Genomic DNA, 18,411 nt, shown 5'->3' on the forward strand with positions numbered 1-18,411 from the left:
CTGAAACAGGTACATCTGTTTCCTATTTATTTAAAACAATTTGGTTTTAGGGATGTTCCCCTCCCTCCCCCCACATCTTACGTCACTCCTGACTGTGATCTCTTGTTTTCCAGAATAACAGCTATCCACCAATGTCAGATCCATACATGCCTAGTTACTATGCTCCATCCATTGGATTTCCATATTCGCTTGGGGAAGCAGCATGGTCCACAGCTGGAGACCAGCCTATGCCATATCTGACAACCTATGGACAGATGAGTAATGGAGAGCATCATTATATACCGGACGGTGTGTTTAGTCAGCCTGGGGCATTAGGAAATACCCCTCCATTTCTTGGTCAACATGGATTTAACTTTTTTCCTGGTAATGCTGATTTCTCTACATGGGGGACAAGTGGATCTCAGGGACAATCAACACAAAGTTCTGCTTATAGTAGCAGTTACGGTTATCCACCTAGTTCTCTTGGGAGAGCTATTACTGATGGACAGGCTGGATTTGGCAATGATACTTTGAGCAAGGTGCCTGGCATTAGCAGTATCGAGCAAGGCATGACCGGACTGAAAATTGGTGGTGACCTGACCGCTGCAGTGACGAAAACGGTAGGAACAGCATTGAGCAGCAGTGGTATGACCAGCATCGCAACCAATAGTGTGCCCCCGGTTAGCAGTGCGGCTCCGAAACCCACCTCCTGGGCAGCCATTGCCAGAAAGCCCGCCAAACCTCAACCGAAACTTAAACCCAAGGGCAATGTGGGCATCGGGGGTTCCGCTGTGCCGCCACCTCCTATAAAACACAACATGAATATTGGAACTTGGGACGAAAAGGGGTCAGTGGTAAAGGCTCCACCAACCCAACCAGTTCTGCCTCCTCAGACTATAATCCAGCAGCCTCAGCCATTAATTCAGCCACCACCCCTGGTGCAGAGCCAACTGCCTCAACCGCAGCCTCAGCCGCCGCAAGCGCAGCAGCCGCAAGGACCTCAGCCACAGGCCCAGCCTCACCAAGTGCAGCCCCCGCAGCCGCAGCTGCAGAACCGCTGGGTGGCGCCCCGGAACCGGGGGGCCGGCTTCAACCAGAACAACGGAGCGGGCAGTGAAAACTTTGGTCTAGGTGTCGTTCCTGTCAGCGCTTCCCCGTCGAGTGTGGAAGTGCACCCCGTGCTGGAAAAGCTAAAGGCCATAAACAACTACAATCCCAAAGACTTTGACTGGAACCTGAAGAACGGACGTGTGTTTATAATTAAGAGCTATTCTGAGGACGACATACACCGTTCCATTAAGTACTCTATCTGGTGTAGTACTGAGCATGGGAATAAGCGTTTGGATGCGGCTTACCGTTCCCTGAATGGGAAAGGCCCACTCTATTTGCTCTTCAGTGTGAATGGCAGTGGACACTTCTGTGGAGTGGCTGAGATGAAGTCTGTTGTGGACTATAATGCGTATGCTGGTGTCTGGTCTCAGGATAAGTGGAAGGGCAAATTTGAAGTTAAATGGATCTTTGTCAAAGATGTCCCCAATAACCAATTACGGCATATTCGCTTAGAAAATAATGACAACAAACCGGTTACCAATTCAAGGGACACTCAAGAGGTACCCCTAGAAAAAGCTAAGCAAGTGCTTAAAATAATTGCTACTTTCAAGCATACCACCTCAATCTTTGATGACTTTGCACATTATGAAAAGCGTCAAGAAGAGGAGGAAGCCATGCGTAGGGTAAGAGTACAATAATTTTTGTGTGTAGGGTCTTTTCATTGGGGTGGTGTATATGGATGGATAGTCTTTAATGCCTTGTGGTGTTATATTCTGAGTTTAAGGAAACTGACCACTTAGCTTATGGAACAGAACTCTACAAACATCCTTGAAGGCCTGGGATGCCTTCCTAAGGGCAACCCTTACTCTGAATTTGCCTCCTGCCTATTCTTCATACTCCTCAGATGATAAAGGTCTTTGAGTCCTGTTCATCAGAGCTCTGAGTTCTGCATTCATTATTAAGAACTGGCTAAGGATTCTAGTCACTGATCTTTTAACTTTAATTTTATGGGAATATGTATTTGGAGTTTGAGACAAACAGCTTTTAAGTAAATGTTTGAGTGTTACTGATTTTGTCTTTATGATAAATAGATACTTTCCCTTAAGATTCCTGAGGCATATTTATAATTTGTGCACTTAATAGCATTTGTACAGAACATATTGAATAGTGAGGATCCGACTTTAGCGAGACAGCTTAGAACTGAGATGAAGTGGACTTGGATGACACTGCAGAATTCGGTTTCTGATTCTGTTATTTGCCCTCTGAGACTTTAAGGGAGACTGACCCTGAAGTTAAACACTGTTTACACTTGCCTCAGGTTGGCCAGGGTTTGATCACAGAGCAGGACAGGCTGAGGAATGTTTTCTGTTTCAAACTACAAAAGTAAATTGCAGAGTTCTGTTTTTAGGAGGAGAAGAGAATGGATGGAGTAGACAACTGGCAGATTTTTCCATTCATAATACATTTAAATTTCAAGTAAAGCAGAGCTCATTAGAAGCTTCTCCAGTAAATTAAGTTGGTTACAATGGAAAGCTTCTATGTAGAAATGAAGATAAAGCAGGAACTTCAACTTGTTCTGTGTGTAAAACATCAGTGGTTTGTTTCTGTGTGAACCTAAGTATCTTGTGGCTTCTTAGTCTGGATGGAAGAGGGAACTGTTTCAAATAACAGTCCTCACTGCTCAATAATGTTGGAAATAATGATCCTAAGGCAGTAGTTTCCAAAACTTAGGCCATACAAATATCAGTTAAGGGGCTTCCTGATACTGCAGCTTCTTGAATCCCACTCTAGGAGAATCTGATATGTTTGATTAGAGGCCTGGTGTGCAAGCATCTCAGGTGATTCTGGTGCTAGTGATCACTGTGGTGAATTTTGAGTACAATTAAGCACAATACAACTGACTGAAAAGCACTGCTCAGCCTTACCAATGAAATGCTGGATATCTTTGAGTTTTCTTCAGGTTAAATGTGGGAAGTGAGGGGAAAAGAGGATCAAGAGTAGCTTTTTTGAGCTCAGCAGTTGAGTCAGTGGCCTCACTGTAAGCACCTTTACAGCGAGCGAATGAGAAGAAGTGATTGCACTTTTCTTTCTCCCACCACTAAGGATAGGTCACCCTTTTACATATTCTCAGATTTCTTCTCTGCCCAATCTGAAAATTTATCCTAGTTTTATTTTTTTGTTATGTAACTGTCTCAGAAATTATTTGTTTTATAATCATATATACAACAAAGATTTAAACTGTATATTTTTAAACCTAAAATTTTCGCATTTAAACTGTTTCATGGCTTACTGCCAGTCTTTTTATAACATGTCTAAACCCACCTTTGACATTTTAATTTTGAATCTTATTATCATCATCAATTTTTTTGGGGGGGGGAAAGTAATTTGGTAATTATTAAGTGCTTCTAGATCCAAAAAATGCCTTTCTTTGGCCATGATATGTGAACAACAGTTTTATCTGGATATAGAAATCTTGGGTCACAGTCTTTTCATTCAGGCTTTGTTTTATAGTTTTCTATTTATAGTATATTATTTATAGTTTTATATTATGGAGAAGTCTGAGACCAGCCTAAATTTTCTTTCTTTGGAAATAGCTGTTTCTCTATGTGTGCACAAAATTTATTCTTGCAGTGTGAACATGTATGTGGAATGTGTGCAATGTGGGTCTCTCATAATTTTACTTATTCCTTCATTTATAGGCCAAGTTTTTTTTATTCTCCCTAGTAATGGCAAAAAATAATACTGAATCTTGGGTCCTTCAGCGCCATTGGTTCCTATCTTTATTATTGTTCTTTGCATCTGGAGAATTTCTCAGAATTGAACTTCCATGTCATGGATTTGACTGTTTGTTGACTCTCTAATTTGTAAGGCTTTCTGCACCTCACAGACAGCAGTAGTTTGCTTACATTATCACATCCATGTCTCCTTTGATACCTGTTGTTTTCTTGCCTGAATCACTTGTTTCAGAGCCCATCTTGATTTTACTGAGCACAAAGATGACTGTTAAAAGCTTATTTCTGCTTCCTGTAATTATCATTTTTAGAAACTTCTTCCTTTTCCATAACTTCTTTACCTTTCTCTTTTTAAAAATTAAAGTACAGTAAAGTTAAAAAATACCTTTTGCTGCCTCTTTCTAGTCAAGTGCTCCCTTCCCCCTTCTAGTAAGTAATTCTCTGATCTTTTTCTCTGTCTTCGTAAGGCATTTTCCATAATTTCACATAAATGAAATTACAGTATGTGAACTTTAATACTGGAGTCTTTTACTCAGCACTATATCTTTGGAATTTATGTTTCGCCAGTCAGTTCTTTGTTCCTTTTAATTACTACCATTCCATTATATGGATTTACCACAGTTCATTAACCAATCATTCTTTGAAGGACATCTGGTTGCTTTCAGATTTGGAGAATGTAAAGCTTCTATAAATGTTTGTGTTGTATATATCCTGAACAAAATTAAAAAAAAAAAAAAATCTTACCCTGAAAGTCACTTTTTTTGGGGTGTACAATTCTATGAATTGTAACACATTTGTAGATTTGTGTAACTACCACAACCAGCTTATAGTATTCCCCCCTGATTATCTTTTTCTGCCCTCTTCATGTTTTATCTTTCCCCTGTGTCTGTCTGAACTCATTGTAGTTTTGTTAGTGTCTTTGTGTGTGTGTGTGAAAAAAATATTTTAAGACTCTGGCTTTTTTAATTTTTCCTATTATTAAACCATACAGAGATCATCTGGATCAGGTATTTGCCCTGAAATAGGTTTGTTTTTGTATGGTGCTTTAGTGCTTGTGTTAGTTGCATATTGTCTTTCCATTGCAGATATGGAAATGAGAGAGCCATGATGTATTGGGTTGGCCAAAACATTTGTTTGGGTTTTTCCAGAAGATGTGATGGAAAAACCTGAAAAAACTTTTTGGCCAACCCAATATGTTGATGTTGCCAGTTAAGTGATTCATCAGTGAGGAATAAGACATGCTAGTAGGTAAAATTTGACTTTGCTTAGACTTTGAAACCACCACGTCAGGAAATCATTTCCCCTGCTGATTAACTGTTTGGCGTTTGGGATGTCATGTGTCCTTGCCATTTTCTTCCTGGTACTGTTACTCATTTGTGTATTTCCTCTTAGATATGCTTGTGTTTGCACTCTAGCTTTCCAGCAAAAATTGCTTTCAAATACTCTGGGCATCCTAGTGATAAAGGATGTGTTCCTTGTCTGTTATAGTCCTTTTTGGCTCCATCAGAAAGGACAAATCAGTGGTGTTTGCTAGGATTTCCTTTACTGGGTATGCCTTTTTTCTTTTTTAAATAAAAGGAGCAGCAAGTCATTATCCTAGTATTCACTTTTACTATGACACCTTCCGTCTTGTATTCAGCTGAAATTCCTCAAAGCTTCTGATACCCTGTGGAAGTCACAGTTCCCCAGGTGACCTTGGGTAGCGTAGGGTTTCTTAAATGACACACGAAATGGAACTACTTGTAAGAGAAAAATTTGCCTGGATTAAAATCTGTTCATCAAAAGAAAGTTAAGTAAGTACTTAAAGTAAGTAATACTTTAAAGGAAGTAAAAGGACATGCTAGGAACTGGTAGGAATTTAACGTAACTGACCAAAGACAGTTATATATAAAGAACTTCTGTGAATTAGTTGAAGAAAAAAATAGTCCCATACAGAAATGGGCAAAAGATAAGGATAGTCCGTTTATGAGAGAGGAAACAAGTAGGACTAGTAAGTATAAAAAGGTATTCACTCTTAATTCAGAAAATGAATTAAGAGTTAATTCAAGACTATAATGAGAAAATATTTTATATCTACTCATTTGGCAAAATTAAGAAATTTGATAATAGCAAGTATTGGAGTGTATACCAACAAAATGTCTTACTTGTTTGCAGATGGGAGCATTAAACTGATACAGCAGGTAGTTTTGGGCGGGTAGTTTTGCATTTTCTTAACAAACCTGAACATTTCAGTACCTTACAATTCAGCAGTTCTCCTCCAGGGTATGTACCGAAGAAAAACTTCCCACATACCCCAGAATACATACAAGAATGTTCTGAGGAGTGTAGCTGATAGTAGTAAATAGCAGGAAACAACCTAAATGTCATCAGCAGGAAAAATGCTTGCATAATATGGGTTTTTTGAGAGTACATTTCATACATCATGGCTCTTTACCCCAGAAATATATTGTGTATATTTTCTAAGAATAAGGTTATTCTCTTAGTAACCATGATATTCTTTCAGTTGGTCCACAGTGTCCTTTTAAGTGTTTCGGGGTTTTTTAGCTTTTTTTTTTTTTTTGGTAGTATAGGGTTCAGGTTAAGATTGGAGCAACCCAAGCAATTTTGAATAATAAGAACTATTTTAAAACATTTATGCTAACATAACTTCAAATCTTTGCCTTCTCCAAGTTTGAGAAACTTTTTTCCTGTACTTTCTTTTTTTTTTTTTCCAGGCAGAGAAAGATTTATTATAAGAAAGAAAGTGACTGGCTTTAGAGAGAAACCAGTGCTCACCCTTTACAGCCAACCCTCCTTAGTTTATCTTTAGCCCGAAGCTGGGGTCTTGTGATCACGGGTCTCACGGGCAGGTTTTCCTGTACTTTCTAATAGGACTTTTGTAATTTAAAATTTTACATTTAGTTCTGTGGTTACTGTAATTTCCTTTCTTTTCTTGCTGTTTATGTTTTTCTTTAAGTTGTTGAGCCGACTTGCGGTAACAGAGAAGAAGTGTAAAGAGCTATAATTTCATTTTGTCGTTGCTAGATTTTTTTTTTTTTTTGACTAATTTTTTTCTTCCCCTTCTGGTTATTTTGGCAGTTGAGGAATTCCCCACCTTTCTTTGCCAGCACAGCACCCTATGGAGGAGCCGATCACACATATCCTGTTGGGTTATATAAAACTTGGAAAGCCAAGATTTTCTCTTTTATAGTGAAAGGGTAGTTGTGAAGCTTAAAGCTAAAGAAAAAATGTATGCCAGTGTCATTGTAGTATTTGTATATAGTTCTTCATTCTTAGATTTGAACACACAATTTTGATATATTTGATTAAAATCAAGCTAAAGGAAAAAAAAAAAACAGGCAAGACGGATCCTCTAAAACAAATAGGTAATTCAGAAAGCAGAAAGTAATTTATACAACAAAAGTTGATTTGTTAAGATTCATGTGTAAAAAGAAGAAAACCAGAAAATGTTCTTGGAAATGAAAAACACTATCAAAAAGAATTTTTTTTTTAATCTTTTTAAGCAAGTGGGTTAATACAGTGTTAATGTTTTAGTTCTGAAATTTTAAATTAAAGAAATTTCCAAATGTGGAGCAACAGTGATGAAAAATACAAGGAGTGGAAGACATGGTGGAAAGGAGATCCACTGCCTCTAAAGGAAAAAACAGTCAGAGGGCAGAACGATTAAAGAGAACTTTGCAGAGCCAAGAGATGCATGTTTTCAGAATGAATGGGCTCACTGAGGAGCTAGCAGGATTATTTAAAATTTTAAAAGAAAAAAAACGTAGAGACAAGCTTTCTGAGCAAAAGACAGATTATATGTCTACTACCTGTAAGCTACAAAGGAAGGAGAGTCAGACTGCTATCAGAATCCTCTCATCTACAACTCTGGACACATATACAAAGCCTGATTTTGTTGTGTAGGGGAATGGGGCATAGAATCAGGCTCTTGAGGATGAGGGTTAAATTATATCAGTGAGGGACGAGTGCAAAATGAACTTCTCAGGTACAAGAGCTTGGCTACATGTCCTTGAAAACGTGAAGAGGTGTTTCAGCAGAGTGAAAAAGGAGTTCAGGAAGGATGACAGCTCCAGCTGGTCACATTAGAACAAATATCCCTCTGTAGAGACTCTTTGCGTTTCGAGTCAGACAGTCCTCATTGTACAGAGTGAATCTCAGGGCTGTAAGCGTCTGCCTGCTCTGTCTGTCAAATGGCATCGTGGTCTTTGAAGCCTGACAAAGACATGAGCCCTTGGTTGGGATGCCCTGAGCACTCTTGGTTGGAGTTGCTGTGTGATTCTAGGATTCTTTGCTGCATCCTTAGCACCTAATGCTTGGCCTGAAGCAGGCAAAGTCAGGGATGGTCGCTGGAACTAAAATAGGGTGGGCTCTGTTGTAGAGAAGAAGAGAATATAGCATTCACTGTGATAGCTTGCTCATCATATACAATAGGAGGGTTTCCTTCATAGCCCAGTCTGTAAAGAATCTGCCTGCAGTGCAGGAGACCTGGGTTCAATTCCTGGGTTGGGAAGATCCCCTGGAGAAGAAAATGGCAACCCACTCCAATATTCTTGCCTAGAGAATCCCATGGACAGAGGAGCCTGGCAGGCTACAGTCCATGGGGTCACAAGAGTAGGACACGACTTAGCAACTACACCACCACCACCACCATACAGTGGGAATCAATAGTGTCTGAACTGGCAAATCAAGAAATGTATATATTAGTATGCCACTTAAAGCTTCAGTGGTAGCTTGTCAGAGGAAGTTAAAATAGAAAGGACTTGAGGAGGGTAGGGGAGCTTTACTTTCTTTAACTTGCAGTTGTATGTGTTACTTCTAATGATAAAGCCAGTGTGATTGCAAAATAAAGAAGACAAAAAACTGCTAGTGTCTGGAGTATATTTGCCCAGTATAAATTCTAGACTACATAGCCATCTTAACTATTTAGGTAACGTTTTACTGAAATTTTACCTTGTTATAATGACTGCATCATTTAATTTCTATATTCTTTCATTCTTGTAAGTCCTTATTGATCAGTAAACAGACTGAGGTGAGATTTTTAGTTTAATAGCTTTTTAAATTCTATATAAGAATAATTAGTGTTTTTGAGTACCTGTATCATTGGGGTGCACTTCTAAAATATGATACTCTTTCCTTAGAAAGAGATGAAGCCCTGCAGCTTAAACTGAAACAAGCAAGACATAATTGTAATAAAGTTCCTATTAAATAGTTTTGATTTCCAGAACAGTCTGTATATTTTAGTCATTTATGCTATTTTATATTGTTGAGTATTTCCAAAGAGTAAGTTTTAGTCCCTGATAGAAGTTTTTTCACAATTGGAGCAATTTTGATTCTGAGTTGAGATGATGTTAGGTCTGTCTCAGAGTAATCAAGTTTGTGTTGATACAGAAGAAATTACTTGAGCAGTAGGTATACCTTTGTCAACAGTAAACATTTTCCTGACAGGTCTATACTTCTTTTTCTCAAGTGGAACGTTTAGTTTAATGCTTTCTCATTGTCAGATTATAGTTGTTAACTGTTGTATGGTTGAAGTTGTCTGTTGGTGAGTTTATTATGGTGAACAGAAGCAAACAGTGTATAAAATCCCACTTTTCATTTGATCCTCACTATAAAAGAAGATTTCTCTGGAAGATAGGTTTTGGCCCAGGATGTATCATACTTGATAGAATAAACTTACGTATTTAAGTGAGTAATTCTATGATAAAATCTTGAGTGATCTGATCCTCACTGTAAAAGATTTCTCTGGAAGATAGGTTTTGGCCCAGGATGTATCACACTTGATAGAATAAACTTACATTACATATTTAACTGAGTAATTCTATGTTAAGACATTGAATGGTCTTCTGAATAGTCAAGATGATTCCATTTTTATTGTGGTAGTACTCTATTCTGAACTTGGTAAATAACTCATATCTATTATGGTGTGAACAGTCAACCTTAAATTGAATGGTATTTCAACTGTTTCTTTTTCTTCAGCAGCAAATGCATGATTACAGTCAACCCTCCATGTCCACAGATAAGAACCTGTCGATATGGAACCCATGGATACAGAGGGCCAGCTACTGTGAGGGCCTTGAGCGACCTTGGATTTTGATATCCACGGGGGTACTGGAACCACCTCCCTGAAGCACATAAAGTAAAAGACCTAGGATGTAAAAAAGTTACACGTGAACAGTTTCACTTACAAATGACAGTCTGGATTATAATAAGTTTATTATTTTCATTTATCATAAAGAGTCCAAAACCTCACTCCAAAATAGGGTTGCGTATTGATTCCTCTGCTTGTTTTTAAGAACTTGTTACTGGGTCCCAGATAGGTTCCCCCACACCCCTCCCCCCACCAGAACGCTAGCATGTATCTTGTGCTAGTCATCCTTTATCACCATATATTTAGATCGTATGTGTTCTTTTCTTAACTGTTCCCTTGTTCGTTCAACAGATAAATATTAAAGGTTTACCAGTAAGCCACTTAAGGTAAATAGCCCTTGCTCTTTAGAACTAAGTTTTGGGGAAAGACAAATAAAATTGTAGTAAAATTTTGTTGTTTTCACTGTTGAAAACTTCATGACTCTTAACAGAATTTTTTTGCTAAGTATTTTATATTTTTTTCTGCTCTTATAATTTGTATTTTCAGTCTTCCCAGTTGTTTGCTACAAGCTTATGTCCTATATTGTGTGACCTTGCTAAATTCACATATTAATTCTAGTAGTTCTAATAGAACATCTTTAGGATTTCCTGCCTAACAGTCATATCATCTGCCAGTAGAGACCGTTTTATTTCTTTTTGATTTTTAGCTTTTTTCTTTTTTTTTTTTTAATGCTTTTTTCTTAAAGTTTAAGTATTACTTAAACCTAAAGATAATAGGAAGTAAGTCATTTACCTGTTATGTTTAGGTGATGACCCCTTTGAGGACACTGAAGAAAATTTTTGTTTTCAGCTCTCTTCTGCCCTTAAGGGTAGGGGAGTTCTTAGCTCATCTGTTAAGCTGTGTCAAAAAGACATGGGCTGGTGAGTAAACTTCCCCCCAGAGTTCATCTCCACAGGCTGAATTCTAGGTGTTGGTCTTGAGATCTCCAGTGCCTTTGCTGATATCTGGGTGGGGAAGAAGCCATCAGATATCTGCATCTGCTTGGTTGAAACCTAGCCCTCTATTCATGGAGAAGAGCTGGAGGAGGGATTTTTCTGCAGACTCTTATTTTTTTTGAATTGTCAGTCCTTGTTAAAAGTAAACATTGAGTTCTGTGAATCACTTTGGAAAGTTTGTATCCTAAGGATGTCTGAAGTGCTGTCTGCTGAACCAGGGCTAGAGGCTTCATCCTTTTCCAGGTCTCCTGGGCCTTGGCTCCTTTGTGTAATTCAGGTTTCCTGTCTCCCTGTGGTGCTTCGTATAACACACTGGGACATGTAGTTATGACCTCAGCTGTGTCATATGTGCCTGGTTTTAAAACAACACTAAAAGTTATATCACTGATAGATAGCTCATTATTTCTTGTCTCATGTTTTTAGTGGTCTATGACTAATAGCATATCCAGAGATTTCTCATATTCAAATGTTTATTTAATACTGATGATATCAAGCACTATTCTAGATCTTGTCATATAAATGTGGGGTACTTAAGGGGTTTTGCCTAAAGCAGAGGTGTTGATGACCTTGTAGACTTCAGGAGGAATTGAATTTTGTTGAAGGACGTTATACCATGCTGAGGACTTGCAAATTTGTATACTCGCCTTGGACCTTTCCTTCTTTCTCTAGACTCATGTATCTGATTGCCTATGTAATATCTTCACTTAGTTTCATAAGCATCTTAAGTCCAATATGGCTTCTGTTCCTTTGCCTGCCCCTGACCTGCCCCCACTTTGTAGAGGGCCATTGTCCTTCCAGAATAATTTGATATTTCTCTTTCACACTCCATAGCTAACCAGTCTGTTGGTCAGTCTTGTTGGCTCTGTTTTCAGAATACATCCTGAATCCAAGCACTTCTCACTAGCCCTGCACCCTTCATTATTATCATTGCCATGCTGGAGGAGCATGTGCTGTCCTCACTGCCTTCCTGCAGCCTGTGCTCCTCTCTACTCTGTTACCATCAGAGCAGCCCAGAGAGATCCTTTCGGGACAAGTGAGACTGGATTCCGTTTTCTCATGCTTCTCTGAAGTTAGTGTCAAAGTGTTACTAACCTCAAAATGCATCAAGCAATATTCTGTCTTTTCATTATCTCTAATTCTGGGATAATTAATCAAATGTATTTATGAAACCGTGAATCTGGTAGTTTTTAGTTTGCTGTAGATTTTTAATTGTCGGTTAAAGTTCTTTAGTTTTTATAAGTCTCTTCAGGTTTTCTTTTTACTGTTGAATTTATTTTGGTACATTGTATTTAATAAATTATATTTTTAGCAAGTTGTTGGTATTGTCTCAAACTTTTTTGGCACATTGGCATTTGCAACCCTATGGACTGTAGTCTTCCAGGGTCCTCTGTTCATGAGATTCTTCAGGCAAGAATACTGGAGTGGGTAGCATGCCCTGCTCCAGGGGATCTTTCTTGCCCAGGAATCGAGCCGCAGTCTCCCACATCGCAGGCGGATACTGCACTGTCTGAGCCACCAGGGAAGCCCCGTATCGGTGTTAATAGTATTTTAAGTTTTTTTTAGCTATATCAGTCTTCATATTATTTATGCTTTCTTTTTTTAAAATGAGTCTTTCTAGATATTTTTCTATTGTTAGCTGCTTTTACCCCTTCCCCCAGCACCAGTTTTTATTTTTGTTTTCTTGTGCTTTGTTTTTTGTTTTCTGTTATTTTCTCCTGGGTCTTATTTCAGTTATTCTACTTTGAGGGACTTAACTGCTGCTCGTTTCCTAACATACTGAGTGGATGATGAGCTCATTTTTCAGCTGAAAGATATATATATCTACAAATCAACACTTCTAAATTTCTAAGTGCTATTTGAGGGCTTAGATTTAGTATATTGCACTGGTGTAAAAACTTTGGAATTTTTGTTATGGCTTTTTGGGAGACTTTTAGAAGTGTTAGAATTTCCAGTGTGGAAAGATTTCGTTGTTGTTACCTGTTTGCTGTTCAAATTGATGTCAGAAAATGTGATCTCTATGATACCGATTCCTTGGTATTTAGATTCGTTTTCTGGTCTAACATGTAGTTCCTTTTTGTAATTGTTCATTGTGTACCCTGCTGTAATTATTTGGCTCAGTTTTCTGTATATTCAGTCTTTATTTTCACCAATTTGTCTTCTTTATCAATTACTGAGAGAAATGTGTTTAATTCTCCTACTATAATTAAGAACCTGTCAGATTTTCTTTGTAATTCTGACAACTTTTTAATGTATGTAAAGTTGTATTTTTAGCTTAATACTGTTGTAACTCTTTATAAAATATGTTTTTCACTCAATATGTGTTTATCTCTAACAATGGTTTTTGCCTTTAGAATCCACTATATATACACACATATATATCCACTATGTAACTATATATATCAAGTATATACAGTTGATTGATTCAGTCTTCATCTGGATTGTTTTTCACTATTTTTAACTTTTCTGTCTCCTTATGTTTAAGGTTAATTTCTTGTAAATCATTTTTTTAATAGGAATTTGAGCTCTTTTGTGTTTCTGTTGATGAACCTACATGTTTTGATTGCTGGATGTAAATGTGTATTTCTGCCACTTTATATTTTGTGCTTTCTCATTAATCATTTCATGGGGAAGAATGAACAGTGAGCCATTCTTTACTTCCTGTGTTTTATAATCCAGCTAATTTTAGCAGGCTTCACCATTTCTCATACAAATCTGTTTCCTTCAGCTGAGAAATAAACTTACTTTATGTTTAGGCTGATTTTTTTTTTTTTAAAGCTTTAGGTACCTTGTAAAATTAGACTATAACTTCCTGGTTCCAAATTATTATTTTTTTCTAATTTTTGGGGGTCTCTTTTTCCTTTATGTTGTTGGGTTTTTGTTTATCCTTTTGAAAATTAGCTCACTTTGTGTCTGTTTTCATTTTTGTTTTATTCTTTAATTTCAGAATATCCCCCTGGTACTTATGGGTGCATAAAATAGTTTATTTGTAGTTATTTGTATAATAGGACATTTATTTGTTAAACTTTCTGTATTAAATACTGTGATTCAAGTTGTTGAAATATACACAAATGAAGAAGGAAGGGCTTTAGTAACAAAGAACTTTAGATTGTCTTTAAAATTTTAAATAGTTTCCTGATGTCGCAGAGGATGGGACATTAATTTGACCATTTTCAAAGTATGCACATATTTATTATGGAACCTGTATTAGTCATGAAAAAGGAGTAGTGTAACTAAAAATAGTCTTGGGATGTGTTAGACACAAGTGGCTTTCAAACTGTGGTGCTTGGACTGGAAGCATTAGATCACTTGTGAACTTGTTAGAATTGCAGGCTCAAAGATAGGTATTGCGGGTGGATATTTGATTAATAACCATCATGAAAACATCACTCAGTTCAACTTTTGTTCAAGGGATTTCTGCTTTCTTAAAAGGAATTATTAGTAATGTAATAAGTATTAATATTTATTCATATGAAGAATTATGCTGAATGTGAGAGTATGATATGGAGAAATTAACACTGAAAGCTTAATTTAATGCAACTTTAATGCACCTCTTTTTCTTTCCTCCCAACCCTACCTCAGCCAGTATTCTCAGATTGCTTCACAGGACTTATAGTCTGTTTGATACTTAACCATCAAGAACTCATGAAAGGGGCTAGAAAGACATTTATTGTAGTAGTCTCACCTAAACAAAATTCTGTGGGAAAATAGGGCTGTGGAAGGGACCTATAATCTCTTGAACTGGGTCTTTGTGTTTGGAATTGTTCATTTTAAAATGGCTTGTGGTACTCCCACTGAGGTGTGTGTAGGTAATAGTGAATTGTTTTTACCTAACTACTTGTATTAGTATTTGAAGAACTTCTCATGGACATGGTTTACTTTCTATGTGCATCTAATTTAAATCGCTAAATAATGATGATGATTCCTTAAAGGTCTTTGTGTTTTTCTTTCAGGAGAGAAATAGAAACAAACAATAACCCTATGAAGATGTCCTGTTAGAATTACAACACTAATGATGTAGACTCTGGAAATGCCTAATAAGTCAAAGAAGACGTTATTAAAGCTTTTTTCTGCTTAAGGTGATATCTTTGAACTCTAACAACACAGAATTGACTCTTCTTGTAATGGTTTTCATCAGCGCGTCTGCCCTTATACTCTCACCAAACACACTTGAGAACTGTAACTCCGTCAAGCACTTTCTGTCCTGAAGCTTTTACCAGTATCTGCTGTCTTTTGTAATTATGCATCCTAGCTAAGGCACAGAAGACTGAATGAATGCAAGGATTCATTAACTCTTTGAATTTGTTAAATACTAACAGTTAACCATTAGAAGTGGTTCAATGATGTAAGAGTCACACTGCTTCAACTTTTTCTTTGTTGTAGTTTTTAAATTGTCAATTTTTAGCTATTTGACAGATTAAAAGCAAAAGAATCATGCCATACTTAGTCCTGGAGTTCAAGTCTAAATGTTTATGTGAAAATTATTGTAGTAAACTTTTAATATGGCAAAGCAACCTTAAGCTCTATTTTAGCCAAATGAAACATAATCTGAGATTATATTAGAACATTTCCCTTGTCTTCAAACTGTTTGGTGTAACAGAATATTGATATGCAGCTTGGTGGATCTCACCAGTTAATGCACATTCTTCTCCCTTCCTTCCCCCAATAATATGTATACTGAAAAATGTGCATTTGTCTGAGGAATTATTTTGTTTGCTACCACTTAATGAATCTCAAAATTTTGAGTAATGTACCTCAGTCTAATCAGACTTTTTATGACCTTTATAACTACATTTAAAACCCTTAATTCCTATTTCTGGGTGTTTGCGAGCCTGATTGCTATCATGAAGTAAAAATTTATTACTCTAGGTATTCACTAGCTAAATAAACATAGTTCTTGTTTAGCAAGCATATATTGTTCCTCAACTCCTTTCTCCGGCTTTTGCGGTGTCCTGGCATCCTTAAAATATTTGAAAATATGGCCTTGATCCATGGATTAAATCAGTATCTAAGTGAATGTGTTGATGTTTTATTGATCAGATCTATATAAATGGGAATACAGCATATATCTGGGTATTCTTATAGTTATCTTTTTAACATCTTATTTTTTTCATTAATGACATATCAACGTTAATTTTGTATCTTAAAACAAATTGATTTTGTATAATTAAATGTGTCAAGCATCTGTATTACCTGATTTGATGGCATATGGTTATGAAATAATGTACTGCCCCTTATATTACGGTTCCAAAAGGAGAAAGCTATGTAGAAAGATACATTAAGGATGGAAATAGCAATATAGTAGATTTGAATACCTTGATGTTTTGCATTACTCCACTTATGTTTACATCATGTTTAGAAATGTTTTCATTACTATGGTCTTTGGTCACTTCAACTCAAAAATTTAATGACAGATATTTCTTTGACGCTTTCATTTATATGATTTTTTTTGTACAATATTTTCTTAAAATGTACAAATACTGTATTCAGGTGAAAAAAATACAGTATTTGTAGATAAATTGTAGTGACTTCACAGTGCTTTGGTAGTCCCAGCATAGTTATCAGTGTTTACTGAAGGGAACATCAAAATATTAATAGTGTATTACAAAAATCAAGACTTTCTTAAAGGAAAATTGCACCTATTTTACCTTTTTCAGAGTAAGCCATGAAATCTTGTAAGATATCTCTTAACTATTTATAATGAAAATTGGCGTTTGGGTGTAGTCCCCGCAGCAGCGTTCCACATCCCTTGGATTATATAGGTAGGACGGGTCAGAGAGGACCACTGTCACTCTGAAGGTCCTGTGGGAGAAAACTGTGAGGAGTGACCTTGTAGAAAGGCTCTGAGTCCTCTGAGCTTCTCTTTTTCTTGGTGCTTTATTAGCAATTCTGAATATTTTTTATAAAACTAGTTGTTACATTATTCACAGATCGAAACTTGTTTAATTTATAGTAGGTTTCTGTGTAAGAAATGTCACAGAACTCTCAGCAGGCAGGCTGATTGCAATAGCAGACTCAGAAGTGTCACCTGTAATTCTACTCGTGGTGAGGAGTTCCTCCCAGTGCCTTTAACCTGGATTTCTAATATTAAGTGAAATGGGTGCAGCATTCCTTTGGGAAAAACGAAAACAAAACTTTTCAATCGGTGAATTTTTTTTTTTTCCCCTCATTTAAGTTTTCTTCAGAGTACCTGTTTTCTCTCCCTTCTTGGTCTGTCAATGTATAGCAGAATATTTTTCCTCTTAAGTGAAAGGATCGCAGGTTGTCTCGTTAGCACAAGGAATGGGAGGTTTCATAACTCCCAGGACCCAGAAGGGTGAGAAACCGGGCTCTTCAACAGGAGACTGACCCGATGTTTTGAGCAATCACAGATTGAGACATTATTGGCCCAGTAAACTCCTTGCCTAATGTTTTTCGAAGATCTGGTTTGAATGTTTCTTAATTAAAGTTATCTTATATGGGTGTTTTATTTTGAAAGGTATTATATAGTTTGTATATTTAACAGTAAGGGGGAAAATATAACCAAAATTAGTATTCTTTCTCTATACATATTGGTACTTGAAGATTCCTTTCAGAAGAAACCCCAGCCTTTTCCTGAGTTCAATCCTCGTTTTAACTTAAGTGATCTTTTTAATTCTGAAGCTGTGTTCTTTTTGAATACCATGCATGGGGGTTAAAGCTGATGTTAAAACAGTTTGCAATAAAAAAAAAAAAGAATCAGCTTAAGTCATTTAATCATTTCAAGTGCATTCTGCATCCTATAAACGTAAGTTTGAGAAATTTAAGAGAATTGTGTTTCATTAAGTTTTGCATATCTTTTGTTATGCCATGTAAATTCCCTTCTTTTTCATATGATTAAAGAAAGGTTATGATAAAATGATTAGTTCATTTACATTCACTTGTAGCAATTACATGAGAATTTGAATTTTGTCGTGTTTGGGTTTGTTCATTCCTGTGAATGATGGTACAGTTAGGTGAGATTTTCTGTTATGGTACCCAAACTCACCATTTGGTCCTCTTTAATCTTTGAGGGTTTCAATAAAAATTGTTCACTCATATCTGTGTTCTTTCCATTTTATCTTTATAAATATGCATTGCCTTCCAGAAAAATGTTAACATTTTTGCCAACTCTGTTATGAATTTCCTGATTGACATATCTCTCAAGTACAAAGAGATTATATCAGATTTAGTTGGCCATTTGAAATTAAGTAGGGGAATTAAAGAGAGGAGGAAGGTTAACAGTTTATCCTAATCTTTATCCACTCCAGTGAGCTTATTGAATTACATACCATTAATACTAAACTTAGAGCAAAAGAGAAAGAGGCTTATTTAATGGGAGGAAGTCTTGGCACCAGCTGTCTAATGACCATAATCCCCCATTCTTGGGACTAGGGAATGCTTTTTAATAGTGTGTACATTATCCTTTGGCTGGTTACAGCTCATGGAGGTAGGGTGGTGACTCTGAATGGTGTGTTAGCAATCATTGCTGGGCTCTATAAAGCACTTGTTCAGATGGGGGAAACCAGAGTTTAGTTTTGTGCTGCATACAACACAGCCTACGATCAGGACG

General features: G+C 36.8%; 1 protein-coding gene across 10 annotated transcripts in view; it reads left to right on the forward strand.

Annotated features, from left to right (window-relative positions):
- YTHDF3 (YTH N6-methyladenosine RNA binding protein 3) overlaps positions 1-17,897 on the forward strand; it is a 33,360-nt gene extending 15,463 nt beyond the window's left edge. For 6 of the 10 annotated variants that reach the window (XM_043483281.1, XM_043483284.1, XM_043483283.1 and 3 more), the window contains 3 exons: positions 114-1,712; positions 9,738-10,235; positions 14,795-17,897. In XM_043483281.1, the coding sequence (XP_043339216.1) occupies positions 114-1,712; positions 9,738-9,887 (1,749 nt within the window). In that variant the 3' untranslated portion in view covers positions 9,888-10,235; positions 14,795-17,897. The remainder of the gene's footprint in view (positions 1-113; positions 1,713-9,737; positions 10,236-14,794) is intronic. The other 4 variants (XM_043483286.1, XM_043483287.1, XM_043483280.1 and 1 more) reach the window with 3 other exon arrangements.
- Positions 17,898-18,411: the final 514 nt, after the last annotated feature.

This window comes from Cervus canadensis, chromosome 12, assembly GCF_019320065.1.
Source record: "Cervus canadensis isolate Bull #8, Minnesota chromosome 12, ASM1932006v1, whole genome shotgun sequence".
NCBI lineage: Eukaryota > Metazoa > Chordata > Mammalia > Artiodactyla > Cervidae > Cervus > Cervus canadensis.